This window comes from Melospiza melodia, chromosome 31 (genome assembly GCF_035770615.1).
Source record: "Melospiza melodia melodia isolate bMelMel2 chromosome 31, bMelMel2.pri, whole genome shotgun sequence".
Classification (NCBI taxonomy): domain Eukaryota; kingdom Metazoa; phylum Chordata; class Aves; order Passeriformes; family Passerellidae; genus Melospiza; species Melospiza melodia.
This window is the reverse complement of record NC_086224.1, coordinates 2,475,848-2,495,618: the sequence shown is the minus strand read 5'-3', so window position 1 is coordinate 2,495,618 and position 19,771 is coordinate 2,475,848. Positions and strand designations below refer to the sequence as shown.

General features: G+C 54.0%; 1 protein-coding gene across 3 annotated transcripts in view; it reads left to right on the top strand.

Annotated features, from left to right (window-relative positions):
- The window catches only part of LOC134431299 (natural resistance-associated macrophage protein 2-like), a 64,837-nt gene that overhangs the window by 37,951 nt on the left and 7,115 nt on the right, over positions 1-19,771 (top strand). For all 3 annotated transcript variants that reach the window (XM_063179283.1, XM_063179284.1, XM_063179285.1), the window contains 9 exons: positions 14-81; positions 1,464-1,619; positions 5,948-6,106; positions 7,201-7,287; positions 9,438-9,557; positions 10,491-10,640; positions 11,640-11,713; positions 12,393-12,546; positions 18,976-19,029. In XM_063179283.1, coding sequence (XP_063035353.1) covers positions 14-81; positions 1,464-1,619; positions 5,948-6,106; positions 7,201-7,287; positions 9,438-9,557; positions 10,491-10,640; positions 11,640-11,713; positions 12,393-12,546; positions 18,976-19,029 — 1,022 coding nt within the window. The remainder of the gene's footprint in view (positions 1-13; positions 82-1,463; positions 1,620-5,947; positions 6,107-7,200; positions 7,288-9,437; positions 9,558-10,490; positions 10,641-11,639; positions 11,714-12,392; positions 12,547-18,975; positions 19,030-19,771) is intronic.

Genomic DNA, 19,771 nt, shown 5'->3' with positions numbered 1-19,771 from the left:
CTCCTCCTTACAGGCCTGAGGAAGCTCGAGGCGTTTTTTGGGCTCCTCATCACCATCATGGCCCTGACCTTTGGATATGAGGTACCCCCTCTCTGGAGCACCCCAAAACTCCCTGTTTCCCTGTCCCTGACCCCAAAACTCTGTTTCCCTGTGTCTGACCCCAAAACTGCCTGTTTCTGTTTCCCTGACCCCAAAACTCTGTTTCCCTGTTTCCCTGTCCCCAAAACTCCCCATTTCCCTATCCCTGACCCCAAAACTCCCTGCTACCCTGTGTCTGACCCCAAAACTCCATTTCCCTGACCCCAAAACTCCCCGTTTCCCTGTCCCTGACCCCAAAACTCCCTGTTTCTGTTTCCCTGACCCCATAACTCCCTGCTTCTGTTTCCCTGACCCCAAAACTCTGTGTTTCCCTGTGTCTGACCCCAAAACTCTGTGTTTCCCTAACTCCAAAATTCCCTGTTTCTCCGACCCCAAAACTCCGTTTCCCTATCCCTGACCCCAAAACTCCGTTTTTGTTTCCCCGACCCCAAAACTCCCTGTTTCTCTGTCCCTGACCCCAAAACTGCCTGTTTCTGTTTCCCTGACCCCAAAACTCCCTGTTTCCCTGATCCCTAAATTCCCTGTTTCTCTGACCCCAAAACTCCATTTCCCTATCCCTGACCCCATAACTTCCTGTTTCTGTTTCCCTGACCCCAAAAGTGCCTGTTTCCCTGTATCTGACCCTAAAACTCCGTTTTTCCCAATCCCTGACCCCAAAACTCCCTGTTACCCTGTGTCTGATCCCAAAACTGCCTGTTTCTGTTTCCCTGACCCCAAAACTCCCCGTTTCCCTGTGTCTGACCCCAAAACTCCATTTCCCTGACCCCAAAACTCCATTTCTGTTTCCCTGATCCCAAGCTCCCTGTTTCTGTTTTCCTAACCCTAAAACTCCCCGTTTTTCCCTGTCCCTGACCCCAAAACTCCCCGTTACCCTGTGTCTGACCTCAAAACTGTTTCTGTTTTCCTGACCCCAAAACTCTGTGTTTCCCTGTGTCTGACCCCAAAACTCCATTTCTGTTTCCCTGATCCCAAACTCCCTGTTTCTGTTTCCCCAACCCCAAAACTCTGTGTTTCCCTGTGTCTGACCCCAAAACTGCCTGTTTCCCTGACCCCAGAACTCTGTGTTTCCCTAACTCCAAAATTCCCCGTTTCTCCCACCCCAAAACTCCATTTCCCTATCCCTGACCCCATAACTCCCTGTTTCTGTTTCCCTGACCCCAAAACTACCTGTTTCCCAATCCCTGACCCCAAAACTCCCCGATTCCCTGTCCCTGACCCCAAAACTGCCCGTTTCTCTTTCCCTGACCCCAAAACTCCCCATTTCCCTATCCCTGACCCCATAACTCCCCGTTTCTGTTTCCCTGACCCCAAAACTCTGCGTCTCCCCATCCCTAACCCCCCAAATCCTGTTTCCCTGTGCCCAGTACATCACGGTGAAGCCCAACCAGCAGAAGCTGCTGCAGGGTTTGTTCATCCCCTACTGCCAGGACTGTGGCACCCCGCAGCTGGAGCAGGCCGTGGGCATCGTGGGCGCCGTCATCATGCCCCACAACATGTACCTGCACTCTGCCCTGGTCAAGGTGAGCGTGCCAGGGGCACACCCGGGGGCACCTGGGCCTTGTGGGGCGATGGCTTGGTGTGAAAAGCCAGGTGTGTGCTGAGGGAGCCTGCCCTGAAATGGAAAATGGAAATCCCTTCCCTCTGAATTGTTATAATTTGAAATTAAGGGGGTCTCAGGCAAAAATGTGGGAGCAGGAATAACAGTTGGTCTTGGTTTGGAAAGAGAGGTGTGTGCTGAGGAAGGCAGGAGCCACCCCTGAAATGGAAAATGGAAATCCCTTCCCTCTGAATTGTTGTAAATTTGAAATTAAGGAGGTCTCAGGTAAAGATATGGGAGCAGGAGTAACAGTTGGTCTCGGTTTGGAAAGACAGGTGTGTGCTAAAGAAGGCAGGACCCACCCCTGAAATGGAGAATGTAAACCCCCTCCCTCTGAATTGTTATAATTTGAAATTAAGGAGGTCTCAGGCAAAAATGTGGGAGCAGGAAATAAGAGTTTGTCTTGGTTTGGAAAGAGAGGTGTGTGCTAAAGAAGGCAGGAGCCATCCCTGAAATGGAAAATAAAAACCCCCTCCCTCTGAATTACTATAAATTTTAAATTAAGGGGCTCTCAGGCAAAAATGTGGGAGCAGGAGTAACAGTTTGTCTTGGTTTGAATATGAGGTACCTCCTCTCAGGTGTGTGCTGAGGAAGGGCAGGAGCCATCCCTGAAATGGAGAATGTAAACCCTCCCCTCATTGGAATTGCTATAAATTTTATATTAAAAATATGGGAGCAGGAAAAACAGTTTGGCTTGGTTTGGAAAGCCAGGTGTGTGCTAAGGATGGCAGGAGCCTGCCCTGAAATGGAAAATGTAAACCCCCTCCCTCCGAATTACTATAAATTTTAAATTAAGGGGGTCTCAGGCAAAAATGTGGGAGCAGGAATAACAGTTGGTCTTGGTTTGGAAAGAGGTGTGTGCTGAGGAAGGCAGAATCCTGCCCTGAAATGGAAAATGGAAATCCCTTCCCACTGAATTATTATAAATCTGAAATTGAGGAGGTCTCAGGCAAAAACATGAGAGCAGGAATAAGAGTTTGTCTTGGTTTGGATATGAGGTACCTCCTCTCAGGTGTGTGCTGAGGAAGGCAGGAGCCCTCCCTGAAATGGAAAATGTAAACCTCTCCCTCTGAATTGTTGTAAATTTGAAATTCAGGGGCTCTCAGGCAAAAGATATGGGAGCAGGAGTAACAGTTTGGCTTTTTGAAAAGAGAGGTGTGTGCTAAAGAAGGCAGGAGCCTGCCCTGAAATGGAAAATGGAAATCCCTTCCCTCTGAATTACTATAAATTTTAAATTAAGGGGGTCTCAGGCAAAAATGTGGGAGCGGGAATAACAGTTGGTCTTGGTTTGGAAAGAGGTGTGTGCTCAGGAGGGCAGGAGCCACCTCTGAAATGGAGAATGTAAACCCTCCCCTCATCCAAATTGCTATAAATTTTATATTAAAAAATGGGAGCAGAAATAACAGTTGGTCTTGGTTCGGATATGAGGTACCTCCTCTCAGGTGTGTGCTAAAGAAGGCAGGAGCCTCCCCTGAAATGGAGAATGTAAATCCCTTCCCTCTGAATTGTTGTAAATTTGAAATTCAGGGGCTCTGAGGCAAAAATATGGGAGCAGGAATAACAGTTGGTCTTGGTTTGGAAAGCCAGGTGTGTGCTGAGGAAGGCAGGATCCTGCCCTGAAATTGAAAATGGAAATCCCTTCCCTCTGAATTACTATAAATTTTAAATTAAGGGGGTCTCAGGCAAAAATATTGGATCAGGAATAACAGTTTGTCTTGGTTTGGAAAGACAGGTGTGTGCTGAGGAAGGGCAGGAGCCATCCCTGAAATGGAGAATGTAAACCCTCCCCTCATTGGAATTGCTATAAATTTTATATTAAAAATATGGGAGCAGGAATAACAGCTTGTCTTGGTTTGGAAAGAGGTGTGTGCTAAAGAAGGCAGGAGCCCGCCCTGAAATGGAAAATGTAAAGCCCCTCCCTCTGAATTGTTATAATTTGAAATTAAGGGGGTCTCAGGCAAAAATGTGGGAGCAGGAATAACAGTTGGTCTTGGTTTGCAAAGTCAGGTGTGTGCTAAGGATGGCAGGAACCTCCCCTGAAATGGAAAATAGAAACCCTCTCCCTCCAAATTATTATAAATTTGAAATTCAGGGGCTCTCAGGTGTGCTGGTGTTCACAGGGGTCCCAGGAGGAGGGAAGAGATGAGAATCTTGACTCCCATGTTTCAGAAGGTTGATTTATTATTTTATGATATAGATTATATTCAAAGAAAACGATATATTACAACTATGCTAAAAGAATAAAAGCAAAACAAAATAAAAAACCACACAAACAAACAAAAAATAAAATAAACAATGCAGAGATACAAACCAACCCTGCCTTCTAAGGTGGCTGAGCTATCTTGGGTTTGAAATAAATCTTCAAGAGCTTATAAGGCCTTGCTCAAACGACCCTTACAGCAGTGGAGTTACTTTTTTCCCCTCTTGCACTTGGCTTGGTTTTTCTCTATAAAAAGCTTTGTTATTTTGCCTTTTATTAAAACTCTCCTGTTTCCAACACCACCACAGCAGCCATCCTGCTGATTTTGTGCCTTCTGAGGTGGCTGAGCTCTCTTGGGTGTGAAATAAATCTCCAAAAGCCTGAGAGACCTGGCTTGAACCTTGTATGAGTGGAGTTCATTTTTTTCCCCTCTTGCACCTGGCTCAGTTTTTCTCTATAAACAGTTTGGTTATTTTGCCTTTTATTAAAACTTTTTTTGTTTCCAGCACTACCACAGCAGCCATTGTGCTGATTTTGTGCCTTCTGAGGTGGCTGAGCTATCTGGGGTGTGTAGATGTCCAGGAGTTTATGAGACCTGGCTCAAGGAGACCCTTACAGCAGTGGAGTTCAGTTTTTTCCCTTCTTGCACCTGGCTCTGTTTTTCTCTATACAGAGTTTTGTTATTTTGTCTTTTATTAAAACCTTTTTGTTTCCATCACCACCACAGCAGCCATTGTGCTGATTTTGTGCCTTCTGAGGTAGCTGAGCTATCTTGGCTGTGTAGAGTTTATAAAACCTGACTCAAGGAGACCCTTACAGCAATGCAGTTTGGTTTTTTTCCCTCTTGAACCTAGCTTGGGTGTTCTCTATAAGGAGCTTGGTTATTTTGCCTTTTATTGAAACCTTTTTGTTTCCAACACTGCCACAGAAGCCATCCTGCTGATTTTATGCCTTCTGAGGTGGCAGAGCTATCTTGGGTTTGAAATAAATCTCCAAGAGTTTATGAGACCTGGCTCAAGAAGACCCTTACAGCAGTGGAGTTCAGTTTTTTCCCTTCTTGCACCTGGCTCTGTTTTTCTCTATAAGGAGCTTTGTTATTTTGCCTTTTATTAAAGCCTTTTTGTTTCCAGCACCACCACAGCAGCCATGCTGCTGATTTTGTGCCTTTTCATGTATATGAGCCATCTTGGGTGTGATATAAATCTCCAGAAGCGTACAAGACGTGGTTGGAGGAGACCCTTATATCAGTGGAATTTGGTTTTTCCCCCTCTTGCACGGGGCAGTTTTCTCTATAAGGAGCTTTGTTATTTTGCCTTTTATTAAAACATTTTTGTTTCCAGCACAACCACAGCAGCCATGCTGCTGATTTTGTGCCTTCTGAGGTAGCTCAGCTATCTTGGTCTCCCCAGAGCTTGTGAGACCTGGCTGGAGGAGAGCCATGTGTCACTGTCGCTGTCCCCTCATGTCGCTCTCCCCATCCCTTCATGTCCCTGTCCCCTCATGTCCCTGTCCCTGTCCCCTCATGTCCTGTCCCTGTCCCCTCGTGTCCCTGTCCCCTCATGTCCCTGTCCCCTCATGTCCTGTCCCTGTCCCCTCATGTCGCTGTCCCCGCATGTCCCTGTCCCTGTCCCCTCATGTCCCTGTCCCTGTCCCTGTCCCCTCATGTCTCTGTCCCCTCATGTTGCTGTCCCTGTCTCCTCATGTCCCTGTCTCCTCATGTCCTGTCCCTGTCCCCTCATGTCGCTGTCCCCGCATGTCCCTGTCCCTGTCCCCTCATGTCCCTGTCCCTGTCCCTGTCCCCTCATGTCCCTGTCTCCTCATGTCCTGTCCCTGTCCCCTCATGTCGCTGTCCCCTCATGTCCCTGTCCCCTCATGTCCCCGTCCCTGTCCCCTCATGTCCCTGTCCCCTCATGTCCCTGTCCCCTCGTGTCCCTGTCCCCTCATGTCCCCGTCCCTGTCCCCTCATGTCCCTGTCCCCTCATGTCCCCGTCCCTGTCCCCGTCCCTGTCCCCTCATGTCCCTGTCCCCTCACGTCGCTGTCCCTGTCCCAGTCCCGGCAGGTGAACCGTGCGGACAAGAGGGAGGTCAGGGAGGCCAACAAGTATTTCTTCATCGAGTCCTGCATCGCGCTCTTCGTCTCCTTCATCATCAACATCTTCGTGGTCACCGTCTTCGCCGAGGCCTTCTTCGACAAGACCAACGCCAACGTGGTGGGTGGCACTGGGACGGACTGGGACGGACTGGGAGGGACTGGGAGGGACTGGGAGGGACTGGGATGGACTGGGACGGACTGGGAGGGACTGGGAGCTGCAGTGGGATGGACTGGGAGGGACTGGGATGGGTTGGCATGGATTGGCATGGACTGTGACGGACTGGGAGCTGCTATGGGATGGACTGGCATGAACTGGGAGGGACTGGGATGGACTGGGACGGACTGGGAGGGACTGGGAGCTGCAGTGGGATGGACTGGGATGGACTGGGATGGGCTGGCATGGATTGGCATGGACTGTGACGGACTGGGAGCTGCTATGGGATCGACTGGGAGGGACTGGGACGGACTGGCATGGACTGGGAGCTGCTATGGGATGGACTGGGACAAACTGGCATGGACTGGGATGGATTGGGATGGACTGGCATGGATTGGAGTGGACTGGCATGGACTGACAGGGACTGGCAGGGACTGGGACGGGCTGGAACAGACTGGGATGGACTGGGAGCTGCTCTGGGATGGACTGGGACAGACTGGGATGGACTGGCATGGATTGGCGTGGATTGGAGTGGACTGGCAGGGACTGGGACGGCCTGGAACAGACTGGCATGGACTGGGAGCTGCTATGGGACGGACTGGGATGGACTGGGATGGACTGGGACAGACTGGCATGGACTGGGACAAACTGGGATGGACTGGGACAGACTGGCATGGACTGGGATGGACTGGGACAAACTGGGATGGACTGGGATGGACTGGGACCGACTGGCATAGACTGGGAGCTGCTATGGGATGGACTGGGACAAACTGGAATGGACTGGCATGGATTGGGATGGACTGGCATGGACTGGCATGGATTGGAGTGGACTGGCATGGACTGGGATGGACTGGACAGACTGGCATGGACTGGGATGGACTGGGACAGACTGGCATGGACTGGCATGGGTTTAGCAGCTGTGTGGAGGTGGCACCTGGGGACACGGTCAGTGGTGGCCTTGGCAGGGCTGAGGTCACTGCTGACCCCGTGCTCCCAGAGGGTTTCCAGGGGTTTCCATGCCAGCCCTGTCCCTCATGCCACCCCCGTGTGCCCCCCAGAGCCAGGTCTGTGCCAACTCCAGCAGCCCCCACTCCTCGCTGTTCCCCAACAACACCGACGCCCTGGAGGTGGACATCTACAAAGGGGTGAGTGTCCCTGGGGGACAGCCCAGCCTGGGGACAGCCTGGGGACAGCCTGGGGACAGCCCTGGGGACAGCCTGGGGACAGCCCTGGGACCCTGGGGACAGCCTGGGACCCTGGGGGACAGCCTGGGGACAGCTTGGGGACAGCCCTGGGACCCTGTGGGGACAGCTTGGGGACAGCCCTGGGACCCTGGGGACAGCTTGGGGACAGCCCTGGGGACAGCCTGGGGACAGCCCTGGGACCCTGGGGACAGCTTGGGGACAGCCCTGGGGACAGCCTGGGGACAGCCCTGGGACCCTGGGGGGACAGCCTGGGGACAGCTTGGGGACAGCCTGGGGACAGCCCTGGGGACAGCCTGGGGACAGCCCTGGGACCCTGGCTGGTGTCCCTGTGGGGCACAGTGACCCTGTATGGTGTCCCTAGGGTGGGGACAGCTTAGTGACCCTGTCTGGTGTCCCCATGGGGTGACACCATGTCCAGGACGGCCCAGTGACCCTGTCTGGTGTCCCCTGGTATCCCCAGTGTCCCTGTCTGGTGTCCCCAGAGTGTCCCCAGTGTCCCTGTCTGGTGTCCCCAGTGTCCCTGTCTGGTGTCCCCAGAGTGTCCCCAGTGTCCCTGTCTGGTATCCCGTGTCCCTGTCTGGTGTCCCCAGAGTGTCCCCAGTGTCCCTGTCTGGTGTCCCCAATGTCCCTGTCTGGTGTCCCCGGTGACCCTGCCTGGTGTCCCAGAGTGTCCCAGTGACCCTGCCTGGTGTTCCCGGTGTCCCATTCCGGTGTCCCCAGGGTGTCCCTGTCTGGTGTCCCTAGTGACCCTGTCTGGTGTCCTTGGTGTCCCTGTCTGGTGTCCCCAGAGTGTCCCCAGTGACCCTGTCTGGTGTCCCCAATGTCCCATTCTGGTGTCCCCAGTGTCCCTGTCTGGTGTCCCCAGGGTGTCCCATTCCGGTGTCCCCAGCATGTCCCATTCTGGTGTCCCCAGGGTGTCCCTGCCTGGTGTCCCCAATGTCCCTGTCTGGTGTCCCCTGGAGGGCACAGCTTGTCTGGTGTCCCCAGTGACCCTGCCTGGTGTCCCAGAGTGTCCCAGTGACCCTGCCTGGTGTCCCTGGTGTCCCATTCTGGTGTCCCCAATGTCCCTGTCTGGTGTCCCCATGGTGTCCCTGTCTGGTGTCCCTAGTGACCCTGCCTGGTGTCCCCAGGGTGTCCCAGTGTCCCTGTCTGGTGTCCCTGCCTGGTGTTCCAGAGTGTCCCAGTGTCCCATTCCGGTGTCCCCAGGGTGTCCCATTCCGGTGTCCCAGAGTGTCCCTGTCTGGTGTCCCCAGGGTGTCCCCAGTGACCCTGTCTGGTGTCCCCAGTGATCCTGCCTGGTGTCCCCAGGGTGTCCCATTCCGGTGTCCCCAAGGTGTCCCTGTCTGGTGTCCCCAGTGTCCCATTCCAGTGTCCCCAGGGTGTCCCCAGTGTCCCATTCCAGTGTCCCCAGTGTCCCATTCCAGTGTCCCCAGGGTGTCCCCAGTGTCCCATTCCAGTGTCCCCAGTGTCCCATTCCAGTGTCCCCAGGGTGTCCCTGTCTGGTGTCCCCAGCGTGTCCCATTCCAGTGTCCCATTCCAGTGTCCCCAGGGTGTCCCCAGTGTCCCATTCCGGTGTCCCCTGCAGCTCCTGCACAAACCGGCAGCCCCGGCGCCCTCACTGGGCTCCCCAAGATCAGGGTGGGGGTGAGGAGCCCCCAGGGTTCCCCGCTTTTACTCCTGGGTGTAAGTGCCCCCCCCAGGGTTCCCCGCTTTTACTCCTGGGTGTAAGTGCCCCCCCAGGCTTCCCCGCTTTTACTCCTGGGTGTAAGTGCCCCCCCCAGGGTTCCCCGCTTTTACTCCTGGGTGTAAGTGCCCCCCCAGGGTTCCCCGCTTTTACTCCCAGGTGTAAGTGCCCCCCCAGGGTTCCCCGCTTTTACTCCTGGGTGTAAGTGCCCCCCCAGGGTTCCCCAGTTTTACTCCTGGGTGTAAGTGCCCCCCCAGGGTTCCCCGGTTTTACTCCTGGGTGTAAGTGCCCCCCCAGGGTTCCCCGCTTTTACTCCTGGGTGTAAATGCCCCCCCCAGGGTTCCCTGCTTTTACTCCCAGGTGTAAGTGCCCCCCCCGGGCTGACAGAGCTCCCCTCCCCCCGCAGGGCGTGGTCCTGGGCTGCTACTTCGGCCCCGCCGCGCTCTACATCTGGGCCATCGGCATCCTGGCGGCCGGGCAGAGCTCCACCATGACGGGCACCTACTCGGGCCAGTTCGTCATGGAGGTAACGCGCTACTCGCTCCTTACTCGTGCCTTACTCGCTCCTCGTGCACTCCTTACTCGCTCCTCACTCGTGCCTTACTCGCTCCTCATGCACTCCTTACTCGCTCCGTACTCACTCCTTACTCGCTCCTCATGCACTCCTTACTCGCTCCGTACTTGTGCCTTACTCGCTCCTCGTGCACTCCCTACTCGCTCCATACTCACTCCTTACTCGCTCCTCGTGCACTCCCTACTCGCTCCATACTCACTCCTTGCTCTGGGTTCCGTACTCCTTGCTCCTTGTCATCCTTATTCTGTACTCCACAGTCCTTACTCACTCTTTACTCTGGGTTCCGTACTCCTCGCTCCCTGGCATCCTTCTTCCTTCCTCCATGCTCGTCACTCCTTACTCCCTCCTTAGAAGGTAACGCAGCTCCTCCTCCCTCCTTACTCACACCTTACTCCCTCCTTGCTCCTCTGCAGGGGTTCCTGAACCTGCGCTGGTCCTGCACTACTCACACCCTACTCACTCCTTACTCCCTGGTTACTCCTCTGCAGGGGTTCCTGAACCTGCACTAGTCGTGCTTTGCGCAGGTGCTGCTCACACCTTACTCACACCTTACTCTCTCCTCACTCCTCCCCAGGTGTTCCTGAACCTGCGCTGGTCCTGCACTACTCACACCTTACTCATTCCTCACTCACACCTTACCCACACCTTACTCTCCCCCAGGGGTTCCTGAACCTGTGCTGGTCCTGTACCACTCACACCTTCCTCACTCCTTACTGACACCCTACTCACTCCTTGTTCACACCTTACTCACACCTTACTCTCTGGTTACTCTCCGCAGGGGTTCCTGAACCTGCGCTGGTCGCGCTTTGCGCGGGTGCTGCTCACACCTTACTCACACCTTACTCACACCTTACTCACACTTTACTCCCTGGTTACTCTCCGCAGGGGTTCCTGAACCTGCGCTGGTCGCGCTTTGCGCGGGTGCTGCTCACGCGCTCCATCGCCATCACCCCCACGCTGTTCGTGGCCATCTTCCAGGACGTGGAGCACCTGACGGGCATGAACGACTTCCTCAACGTCCTCATGAGCCTCCAGGTGAGCAAACTGGGGGTTCAGGGGTTCCTCAGTGTCCTCATGAGCCTCCAGGTGAGCAAACTTGGGGTTCATGAACCTCATGAACCTCCAGGTGAGCAAACTGGGGGTTCAGGGGTTCCTCAACGTCCTCATGAGCCTCCAGGTGAGCAAACTGGGGGTTCAGGGGTTCCTCAGTGTCCTCAGGAGCCTCCAGGTGAGCAGGGTCGGGGTTCATGAACCTCATGAGCCTCCAGGTGAGCAGGGTTGGGGTTCAGGGGTTCCTCAGTGTCCTCATGAGCCTCCAGGTGAGCAAACTTGGGGTTCATGAACCTCATGAGCCTCCAGGTGAGCAAACTGGGGGTTCAGGGGTTCCTGAATGTGCTCATGAGCCTCCAGGTGAGTAGGGTTGGGGTTCATGAACCTCAGGAGCCTCCAGGTGAGCAAACTGGGGGTTCGGGGGTTCCTGAATGTCCTCAGGAGCCTCCAGGTGAGTGGGGTTCAGGGGTTTGTGAACCTCATGAGCCTCCAGGTGAGCAGGGTTGGGGTTCAGGAGCTCCAGGTGAGCGGGGCCCATGGGTGGGCTGGGGTGGGCGCTGGGTTGGGTGTTGGGTGGGTGTTGGTGGGTGTTGAGGTGTCGGGGTGGGTGTTGGGTGGGTGTCAGGTGGGTGTCGGGTGGGTGTTGAGGTGTCGGGGTGGGTGTTGGGGTGTCGGGTGGGTGTTGGGTGGGTGTTGGGGTGCTGGGTGGGTCTCGGGTGGGTGTTGGGGTGTCAGGGGTTGTTGGGGTGTTGGTGGGTGTCAGGTGGGTGTTGGGGTGTCAGGTGGGTGTCAGGTGAGTGTTGGGTGGGTCTCGGGTGGGTCTCGGGTGGGTGTTGGGTGGGTGTTGGGGTCTCAGGTGGGTGTTGGGGTCTCGGGTGGGTGTTGGGGTGTTGATGGGTGTCAGGTGGGTGTTGGGGTCTCAGTTGGGTGCTGGGTCCCCCCCCCCGTCCGGCTCACCCACCCCCGCCCCCCGCTGTGTGCCAGCTCCCGTTCGCGCTGATCCCGGTGCTCACCTTCACCAGCCTGCCCAGCGTCATGCACGACTTCGCCAACGGCCTGTGAGTACCCGCGGGCACCTGGGCACGCCTGGGCACACCTGGGCACACCTTCCCCTCACCTGGGCACACCTTCCCCTCACCTGGGCACACCTGGGCACACCTGGGCATGTTTTCCCTTCACCTGGGCACACCCTCCCCTCACCTGGACACACCTGGGCACCCCCACCCCTCTCCTGGGCACCCTTGCCCCTCATCTGGGTACACCTGAGCACACCTGTCCCCTCTCCTGGGCACACCTGGGAGCACCTGCCCTTCACCTGGGCACACCTGTTCCCTCACCTGGGCACACTTGGGCACACTTGGGCACACCTGGACATGCCCTCCTCACGCCAGGGCACACTTGGGCACACTTGGGCATGTCTTCCCCTCACCTGGGCACCCCTGTCCTCACCTGGGCACACCTGGGCACACCTGGGCTCACCTTCCCCTCACCTGGGCACACCTGAGCACACTTGCCCCTCGCCCGGTGCACCTCCTCACCTGGGCACACCTGGGCACGACTTCCCCTCACCTGGGCACACCTGGGCACACCTTCCCCTCACCTGGGCACACCTGGGCACATCTGGGCACCTCTTCCCCTCACCTGGGCACACCTGGGCACGTCTGGGCACCTCTTCCCGTCCCCTGGGCACCCCTGTGCCCCCGTGCCGCCCTGGTGACCCCGGTGTGCCCGGTGCAGGTTCTGGCGCGTGGCCGGGGGGCTGCTGATCCTGCTCATCTGTGGCATCAACATGTACTTCGTGCTGGCATACGTGCTGGCACTGCGCAGCCTGGCACTCTACATCGGGGCCGGCCTGCTCAGCGTCCTCTACCTGGCCTTCGTGGCCTACCTGGTGAGTCACGGCCCGGGCACGGCCTGGGCACACGTGGGCACCCCTGGGCACCCACTGGGGACGGCCTGGGTAAGCCTGGGAGCAACCTGGGCACCCCTTGGGCACCACCAGGCACCAGCTGGGGACAGCCTGGGCACCCCCTGGGCTTCACCTGGGTACCTTCTGGGGACAGCCTGGGCATGGCCTGGGCACCTCGTGGGTACCCCCTGGGCACCCCTGGGCACCCATTGGGCTTCACCTGGGGACAGCCTGGGCACCCCCTGGGCTTCACCTGGGTACCTTCTGGGGACAGCCTGGGCATGGCCTGGGCATCTCGTGGGTACCCCCTGGGCACCCCTGGGCACCCATTGGGCTTCACCTGGGGACAGCCTGGGCACCACCTGGGCACCACCTGGGAATCCCCTGGGCACCACCTGGGGACAACCTGGGCACCACCCGAGCAACACTTGGGCACCCTCTGGGTAGCCCCTGGGCACCTCCTGGGAATGAGCTGGGCACCACCTGGGCACCCCTGGGCACACCCTGGGCATCCCTGCCTTCACCTGGGCACCGCCTGGGCACCACCCAGGCACTGCCAGGGCACCCCCTGGGCACCCACCTGGGAACAACCTGGGCATGGCCTGGGTACACCTGGGCACCCCCTGGGCTTCACCTGGGCACCCCTGGGAACCCCTGGGCACCCTCTGGGCACCTCCTGGTCACTGCCTGGGCACACCTGGGCACCGCCTGGGCACCACCTGTGTGTGACACCGGGCACTGTCCCCCCAGCTCATGGCACCTCTGTGTGTGACCCTTGGGACTGTCCCCTCAGCTCTGTCACCTGTGTGTGACACCAGGACTGTCCCCTCATCTCCATGTCACTGTCACCTGTGTGTGACACCAGGACTGTCCCCTCAGCTCCATGTCACCTGTGTGCAACTCTTGGGATTGTCCCCTCCCTGCTCAACTCCATGTCACTGTCACCTGTGTTACTCTTGGGACTGTCCCCTCATCTCCATGTCACCTGTTTTGTGACCCTTGGGATTGTCCCCTGCCTTCTCAGCTCCATGTCACTGTCACCTGTGTGTGACACCGGGCACTGTCCCCCCAGCTCATGGCACCTCTGTGTGTGACCCTTGGGACTGTCCCCTCATCTCCATGTCACTGTCACCTGTGTGTCACCCTTTTGAATGTCCCCTCAGCTCCATGTCACCTTTGAGTGACTCCTGGGTCTGTCCCCTCCCCTCTCATCTCCATGTCACCTGTGTGTGACACCGGGCACTGTCCCCTCATCTCCATGTCACCTGTGTTACTCTTGGGATTGTCCCCTCCCTGCTCAGCTCCGTGTCACTGTCACCTGTGTGTGACCCTTTTGAATGTCCCCTCATCTCCGTGTCACCTTTGAGTGACACCTGGGTCTGTCCCCTCCTCTCTCATCTCCGTGTCACCTGTGTGTGACACCGGGCACTGTCCCCTCATCTCCATGTCACCTGTGTGCAACTCTTGGGACTGTCCCCTCCCCGCTCAGCTCCGTGTCACTGTCACCTGTGTGTGACACCGGGACTGTCCCCTGCCTTCTCAGCTCTGTCATGTGTGTGTGACCCTTGGGATTGTCCCCTCACCACTCATCTCCATGTCACCTGTGTTGTGACCCTTGGGACTGTCCCCTCATCTCCATGTCACCTCTGTGTGACACCGGGACTGTCCCCTCATCTCCATGTCACCTTTGAGTGTGACCCTTGGGATTGTCCCCTCTCTGCTCAGCTCCATGTCACTGTCACCTGTGTGTGACACCGGGACTGTCCCCTCAGCTCCATGTCACCTTTGAGTGTGACACCTGGGTCTGTCCCCTCCCCTCTCAGCTCTGTCACCTGTGTGTGACACCGGCACTGTCCCCTCATCTCCGTGTCACCTGTGTGTGACACTGGCACTGTCCCCTCAGCTCTGTCACCTGTGTGTGACACTGGCACTGTCCCCTCATCTCCGTGTCACCTGTGTGTGACACTGGCACTGTCCCCTCAGCTCTGTCACCTGTGTGTGACACTGGCACTGTCCCCTCAGCTCTGTCACCTGTGTGTGACACCGGCACTGTCCCCTCCTCTCCGTGTCACCTGTGTGTGACACTGGCACTGTCCCCTCAGCTCTGTCACCTGTGTGTGACACTGGCACTGTCCCCTGCTCCTCCCCACGCTCCCTTTGCCCTCAGCTCTTGGGTGGCCCCTGGGTGCTGATCCCTCCAATGAACAACCCTCATTTTAATTTGTAATTCTTATGGGATTTAGGGCATTTCCCCATTTCTGAGGTGCTGGAGAGGTTCAGACTCCCCAGAACACAGGACCCCAAAGATTCCCCTCTAATTTATAACCCTGCCCTTTAAATTTTAATTCTTATGGAATTTAGGGCATTTTCCCCATTTCTGAGGTGCTTGAGAGGTTCAGACTCCCCAGAACACAGGATCCCAAAGATTCCCCTCCAATTTATAACTCTGCCTTTTAATTTTTCATTATTATGGAATTTAGGGGTTTTTTTTTCCTATTTCTGAGTTGCTTGAAAGGTTCAGACTCCCCAAAACACCTGATACCAAAGATTCCCTCTAATGTATAACCCTGCCTTTTAAATTTTAATTCTTATGGAATTTAGGGGTTTTTTTTTTCCATTTCTGAGGTACTTGAGAGGTTCAGACTCCCCAGAACTCCTGATCCCAAAGATTCCCCTGTAATTTATAACCCTCCCTTTTAATTTTTCATTATTATGGAGTTTAATTTTTCATTATTTCTGAGGTGCTTGAGAGGTTCAGACTCCCCAAAATACCAAAGATTCCCCTCTAATGTATAACCTTCCCTTTTAATTTTTAATTCTTAGAGAATTGAGGGGTTTTTTTCCATTTCTGAGGTGCTTTGGAGGTTCAGACTCCCCAGAACACAGGATCCCAAAGATTCCCCTCCATTGTATAACCCTGCCCTTTAAATTTTTAATTCTTATGGAATTTAGGGGTTTTTTTTTTCCATTTCTGAGGTACTTGAGAGGTTCAGACTCCCCAGAACTCCTGATAGCAAAGATTCCCCTCCATTGTATAACTCTGCCCTTTAAATTTTAATTCTTACGGAATTTAAGTTATTTTTTCCCTATTTCTGAGGTGCTTGAAAGGTTCAGACTCCCCAGAACTCCTGATACCAAAGATTCCCTCTAATGTACAACCCTCTCTTTAAATTTTTAATTCTTATGGGATTTAGGGTTCTTTTTTCCCAATTTCTGAGGTGCTTGAGAGGTTCAGACTTCACAGAACTCCTGATCCCAAAGATTCCCCTCGAATGTATAACCCTGCCTTTTAATTTTTAATTCTTATGGGATGTAGGGTTTTTTTTTTCCCATTTCTGAGGTGCTTGAGAGGTTCAGACTCCCTGATACACCTGATACTGAAAATTCCCCTCTATTGTACAACCCTCTCTTTAAATTTTAATTCTTATGGGATTTAGGTTTTTTTTTTTTTTTTCCATTTCTGAGTTGCTGGAGAGGTTCAGACTCCCCAGAACACAGGATCCCAAAGATTCCCTCTATTGTATAACTCTGCCGTTTAAATTTTAATTCTTATGGGATTTAGGGGTTTTTTTTCCCATTTCTGAGGTACTTGAGAGGTTCAGACTCCCCAGAACACAGGACCCCAAAGATTCCCTCTAATTTATAACCCTGCCTTTTAATTTTTCATTATTATGGAGTTCAATTTTTCATTATTTCTGAGGTGCTTGAAAGGTTCAGACTCCCCAGAACTCCTGATACCAAAGACTCCCCTCTAATGTACAACCCTCTCTTTAAATTTTAATTCCTATGGGATTTAGGGTTTTGTTTTTTTTTCCATTTCTGAGTTGCTTGAGAGGTTCAGACTCCCCAGAACACAGGATCCCAAAGATTCCCCCCTAATTTATAACCCTGCCCTTTAAATTTTAATTCTTATGGGATTTAGGGTTTTTTTTTTTCCATTTCTGAGGTACTTGAGAAGTTCAGACTCCTCAGAACACAGGATCCCAAAGATTCTCTCTAATTTATATCCCTGCCCTTTAAATTTTAATTCTTATGGAATTTAGGGCATTTCCCCCATTTCTGAGGTACTTGAGAGGTTCAGACTCCCCAGAACACAGGATCCCAAAGATTCTCTCTAATTTATAACCCTGCCCTTTTAATTTTTAATTCTTATGGAATTTAGGAGTTTTTTTCCCCATTTCTGAGGTACTTGAGAGGTTCAGACTCCCCAGAACACAGGATCCCAAAGATTCCCTCTAATTTATAACCCTGCCTTTTAATTTTTCATTATTATGGAGTTTAATTTTTCATTATTTCTGAGGTGCTTGAGAGGTTCAGACTCCCCAGAACTCCTGATACCAAAGACTCCCCTCTAATGTACAACCCTCTCTTTAAATTTTAATTCCTATGGGATTTAGGTTTTTTTTTTTTTTTTTTTTCCATTTCTGAGTTGCTTGAGAGGTTCAGACTCCCCAGAACACAGGATCCCAAAGATTCTCTCTAATTTATATCCCTGCCCTTTAAATTTGTAATTCTTATGGAATTTAGGGCATTTCCCCCATTTCTGAGGTACTTGAGAGGTTCAGACTCCCTGATACACCTGATACTGAAAATCCCCCTCTATTGTACAACCCTCTCTTTAAATTTGTAATTCTTATGGAATTTAGGGGTTTTTTTTCTTCCCCACTGTTTCTCTCGTCTCTCAATGTTTAATTTCATTTATCAGACATTTTATTTCAATGTGAAATTTTCATTTATCAGCAAACCTAAAGTTTATTTGTAAAAGCAAATCTCTTTTCCCATTCGGCCACACAAATCTGATATTTCTGTCAGCCCCCCCTGTGGTGGGTTCACAGGAGGAGGGAAGAGATGAGAATCTCGACTCCATGTCTCAAAAGGCTGATTTATTATTTAATGATAGAGATTATATTAAAATATAAAATATTATATTATATTATATTATATTATATTATATTATATTATATTATATTATATTATATTATATTATATTATATTATATTATATTATATTATATTATATTATATTATATTATATTATATTATATTATATTATATATATAAAAATTATGTATTAAAACGATAGTAAAAGAATAGAGAAAGGATTTCATCAGAGAAGAAAGGAAAGGAAAGGAAAGGAAAGGAAAGGAAAGGAAAGGAAAGGAAAGGAAAGGAAAAAGGAAAAGGAAAAAGGAAAGGAAAAAGGAAAAGGAAAAGGAAAAAGGAAAGGAAAGAAGAAAGGAAAAAGGAAAGGAAAGGAAAAAGGAAAGGAAGAAATAAAATAAAATAAAATAAAATAAAAAAATAAATAAAATAAAATAAAATAAAATAAAATAAAATAAAATAAAATAAAATAAAATAAAATAAAATAAAATCTTGTGACTGACCAGAGAGTCTGAGCCAGCTGACTGTGATTGGCCATTAATTAAAATCAATTAACACGAGCCAGTCACAGATTCCCCTGTTGCACTCCCCAGCAGCAGATAATCCATGTTTGCGTTTTGTTCCTGAGGCCTCTCAGGAGGGAAAATCCCAAGGAAAGGAATTTTCATAAAATGTGTCTGTGACACCCCCCTGCTGTCCCTGCTGTCCTTGATTGTCCCCTCCTGTCCCTCCTGTCCCTCCTGTCCCCAGTGTCCCCACTGTCCCTGACTGTCCCCTCCTGTCCCTCCCTGTCCCCTCCTGTCCCTGCTGTCCCTCCCTGTCCTTGACTGTCCCCTCCTGTCCCCTCCTGTCTCCTTGTGTCCCTGCTGTCCCCTGTGTCTCCTGCTGTCCCCTCCTGTCCCTCCTGTCCTTGATTGTCCCCTCCTGTCCCTGACTGTCCCCTCCTTGTCCCTCCTGTCCCTCGTGTCCCTCCTGTCCCTCCCTGTCCCCTCCTGTCCCTGCTGTCCCTGACTGTCCCCTCGTGTCCCCTCCTGCCCCCTCACTGTCCCCAGTGTCCCTGACTGTCCCTGACTGTCCCCTCCTGTCTCTCCTGTCCCTGACTGTCCCCTCCTGTCCCTGTCAGTCCCCTCCTGTCCCTCACTGTCCCCTCCTTGTCCCTCCTGTCACCTCCTGTCCCTCGTGTCCCTCCTGTCCCTGACTGTCGCTGCTGTCCCTGACTGTCCCCTCGTGTCCCCTCCTGCCCCCTCACTGTCCCCAGTGTCCCCTCCTGTCCCCTCCTGTCCCTGTCAGTCCCCTCCTGTCCCTGCTGTCCCCTCCTGTCCCCTCCTGTCCCTGACTGTCCCCAGTGTCCCCGCTGTCCCTCCTGCCCCCTCACAGTCCCCTCCTGTCCCCGCTGTCCCTGCTGCCCCCTCACAGTCCCCTCCTGTCCCCAGTGTCCCCTCCTGTCCCCGCTGTCCCTGCTGTCCCCTCACAGTCCCTGACTGTCCCCAGTGTCCCTGCTGTCCCTGACTGTCCCCTGGTGTCCCCGCAGAGCTGGCTGTGCCTGGTGGCCCTGGGCGCCTCCTTCCTGGCCTGTGGCAGCACGGTAAGCGTCACCCGGACCCTGCACCCGGAGCAGCCGCCCTGCCACCCCCCCAAGTAGCCAAAGAGGGGGGGCCGGACCCCCAGAGCCACCCTGGGGACAGCCTGGGGACAGCCTGGAACCCCAGAGCCACCCTGGGGACAGCCTGGGGACAGCCTGGAACCCCAGAGCCACCCTGGGGACAGCCTGGGGACAGCCTGGAACCCCAGAGCCACCCTGGGGACAGCCTGGGGACAGCCTGGAACCCCCAGAGCCACCCCCAGAGCCACCCTGGGGACAGCCTGGAACCCCCAGAGCCACCCTGGGGACAGCCTGGAACCCCAGAGCCACCCTGGGGACACGGACGGCGCCGCTTGGGGACACTGGGGGCATCGGGGACACGGCCACGAGGACACGGAGCCGCACGGAGCCCTCGGGGCAGGGCTGGCCCTGCTGCACCCCAAAACATCCCCGGGGGGGTGGGGACACACCTGGGGGGGACAGGAGGAACCTGGGTCACACCTGGGGGTGACAGGAGGAACCTGGGTCACACCTGGGGGGGACAGGACCATCCTGACCCCCCCCTGGATGGGACACACCTGGGGGGTGGGGACACACCTGGGTGGGGACACAGGGAACAGCCTGAGCCCCCCTGGATGGGAGCCACACCTGGGGGTGACAGGAGCAGCCTGGGTCACACCTGGGGGGTGGGGACACACCTGGGTGGGGACACAGGAGCAACCTGAGCCACACCTGGGTGGGGTCA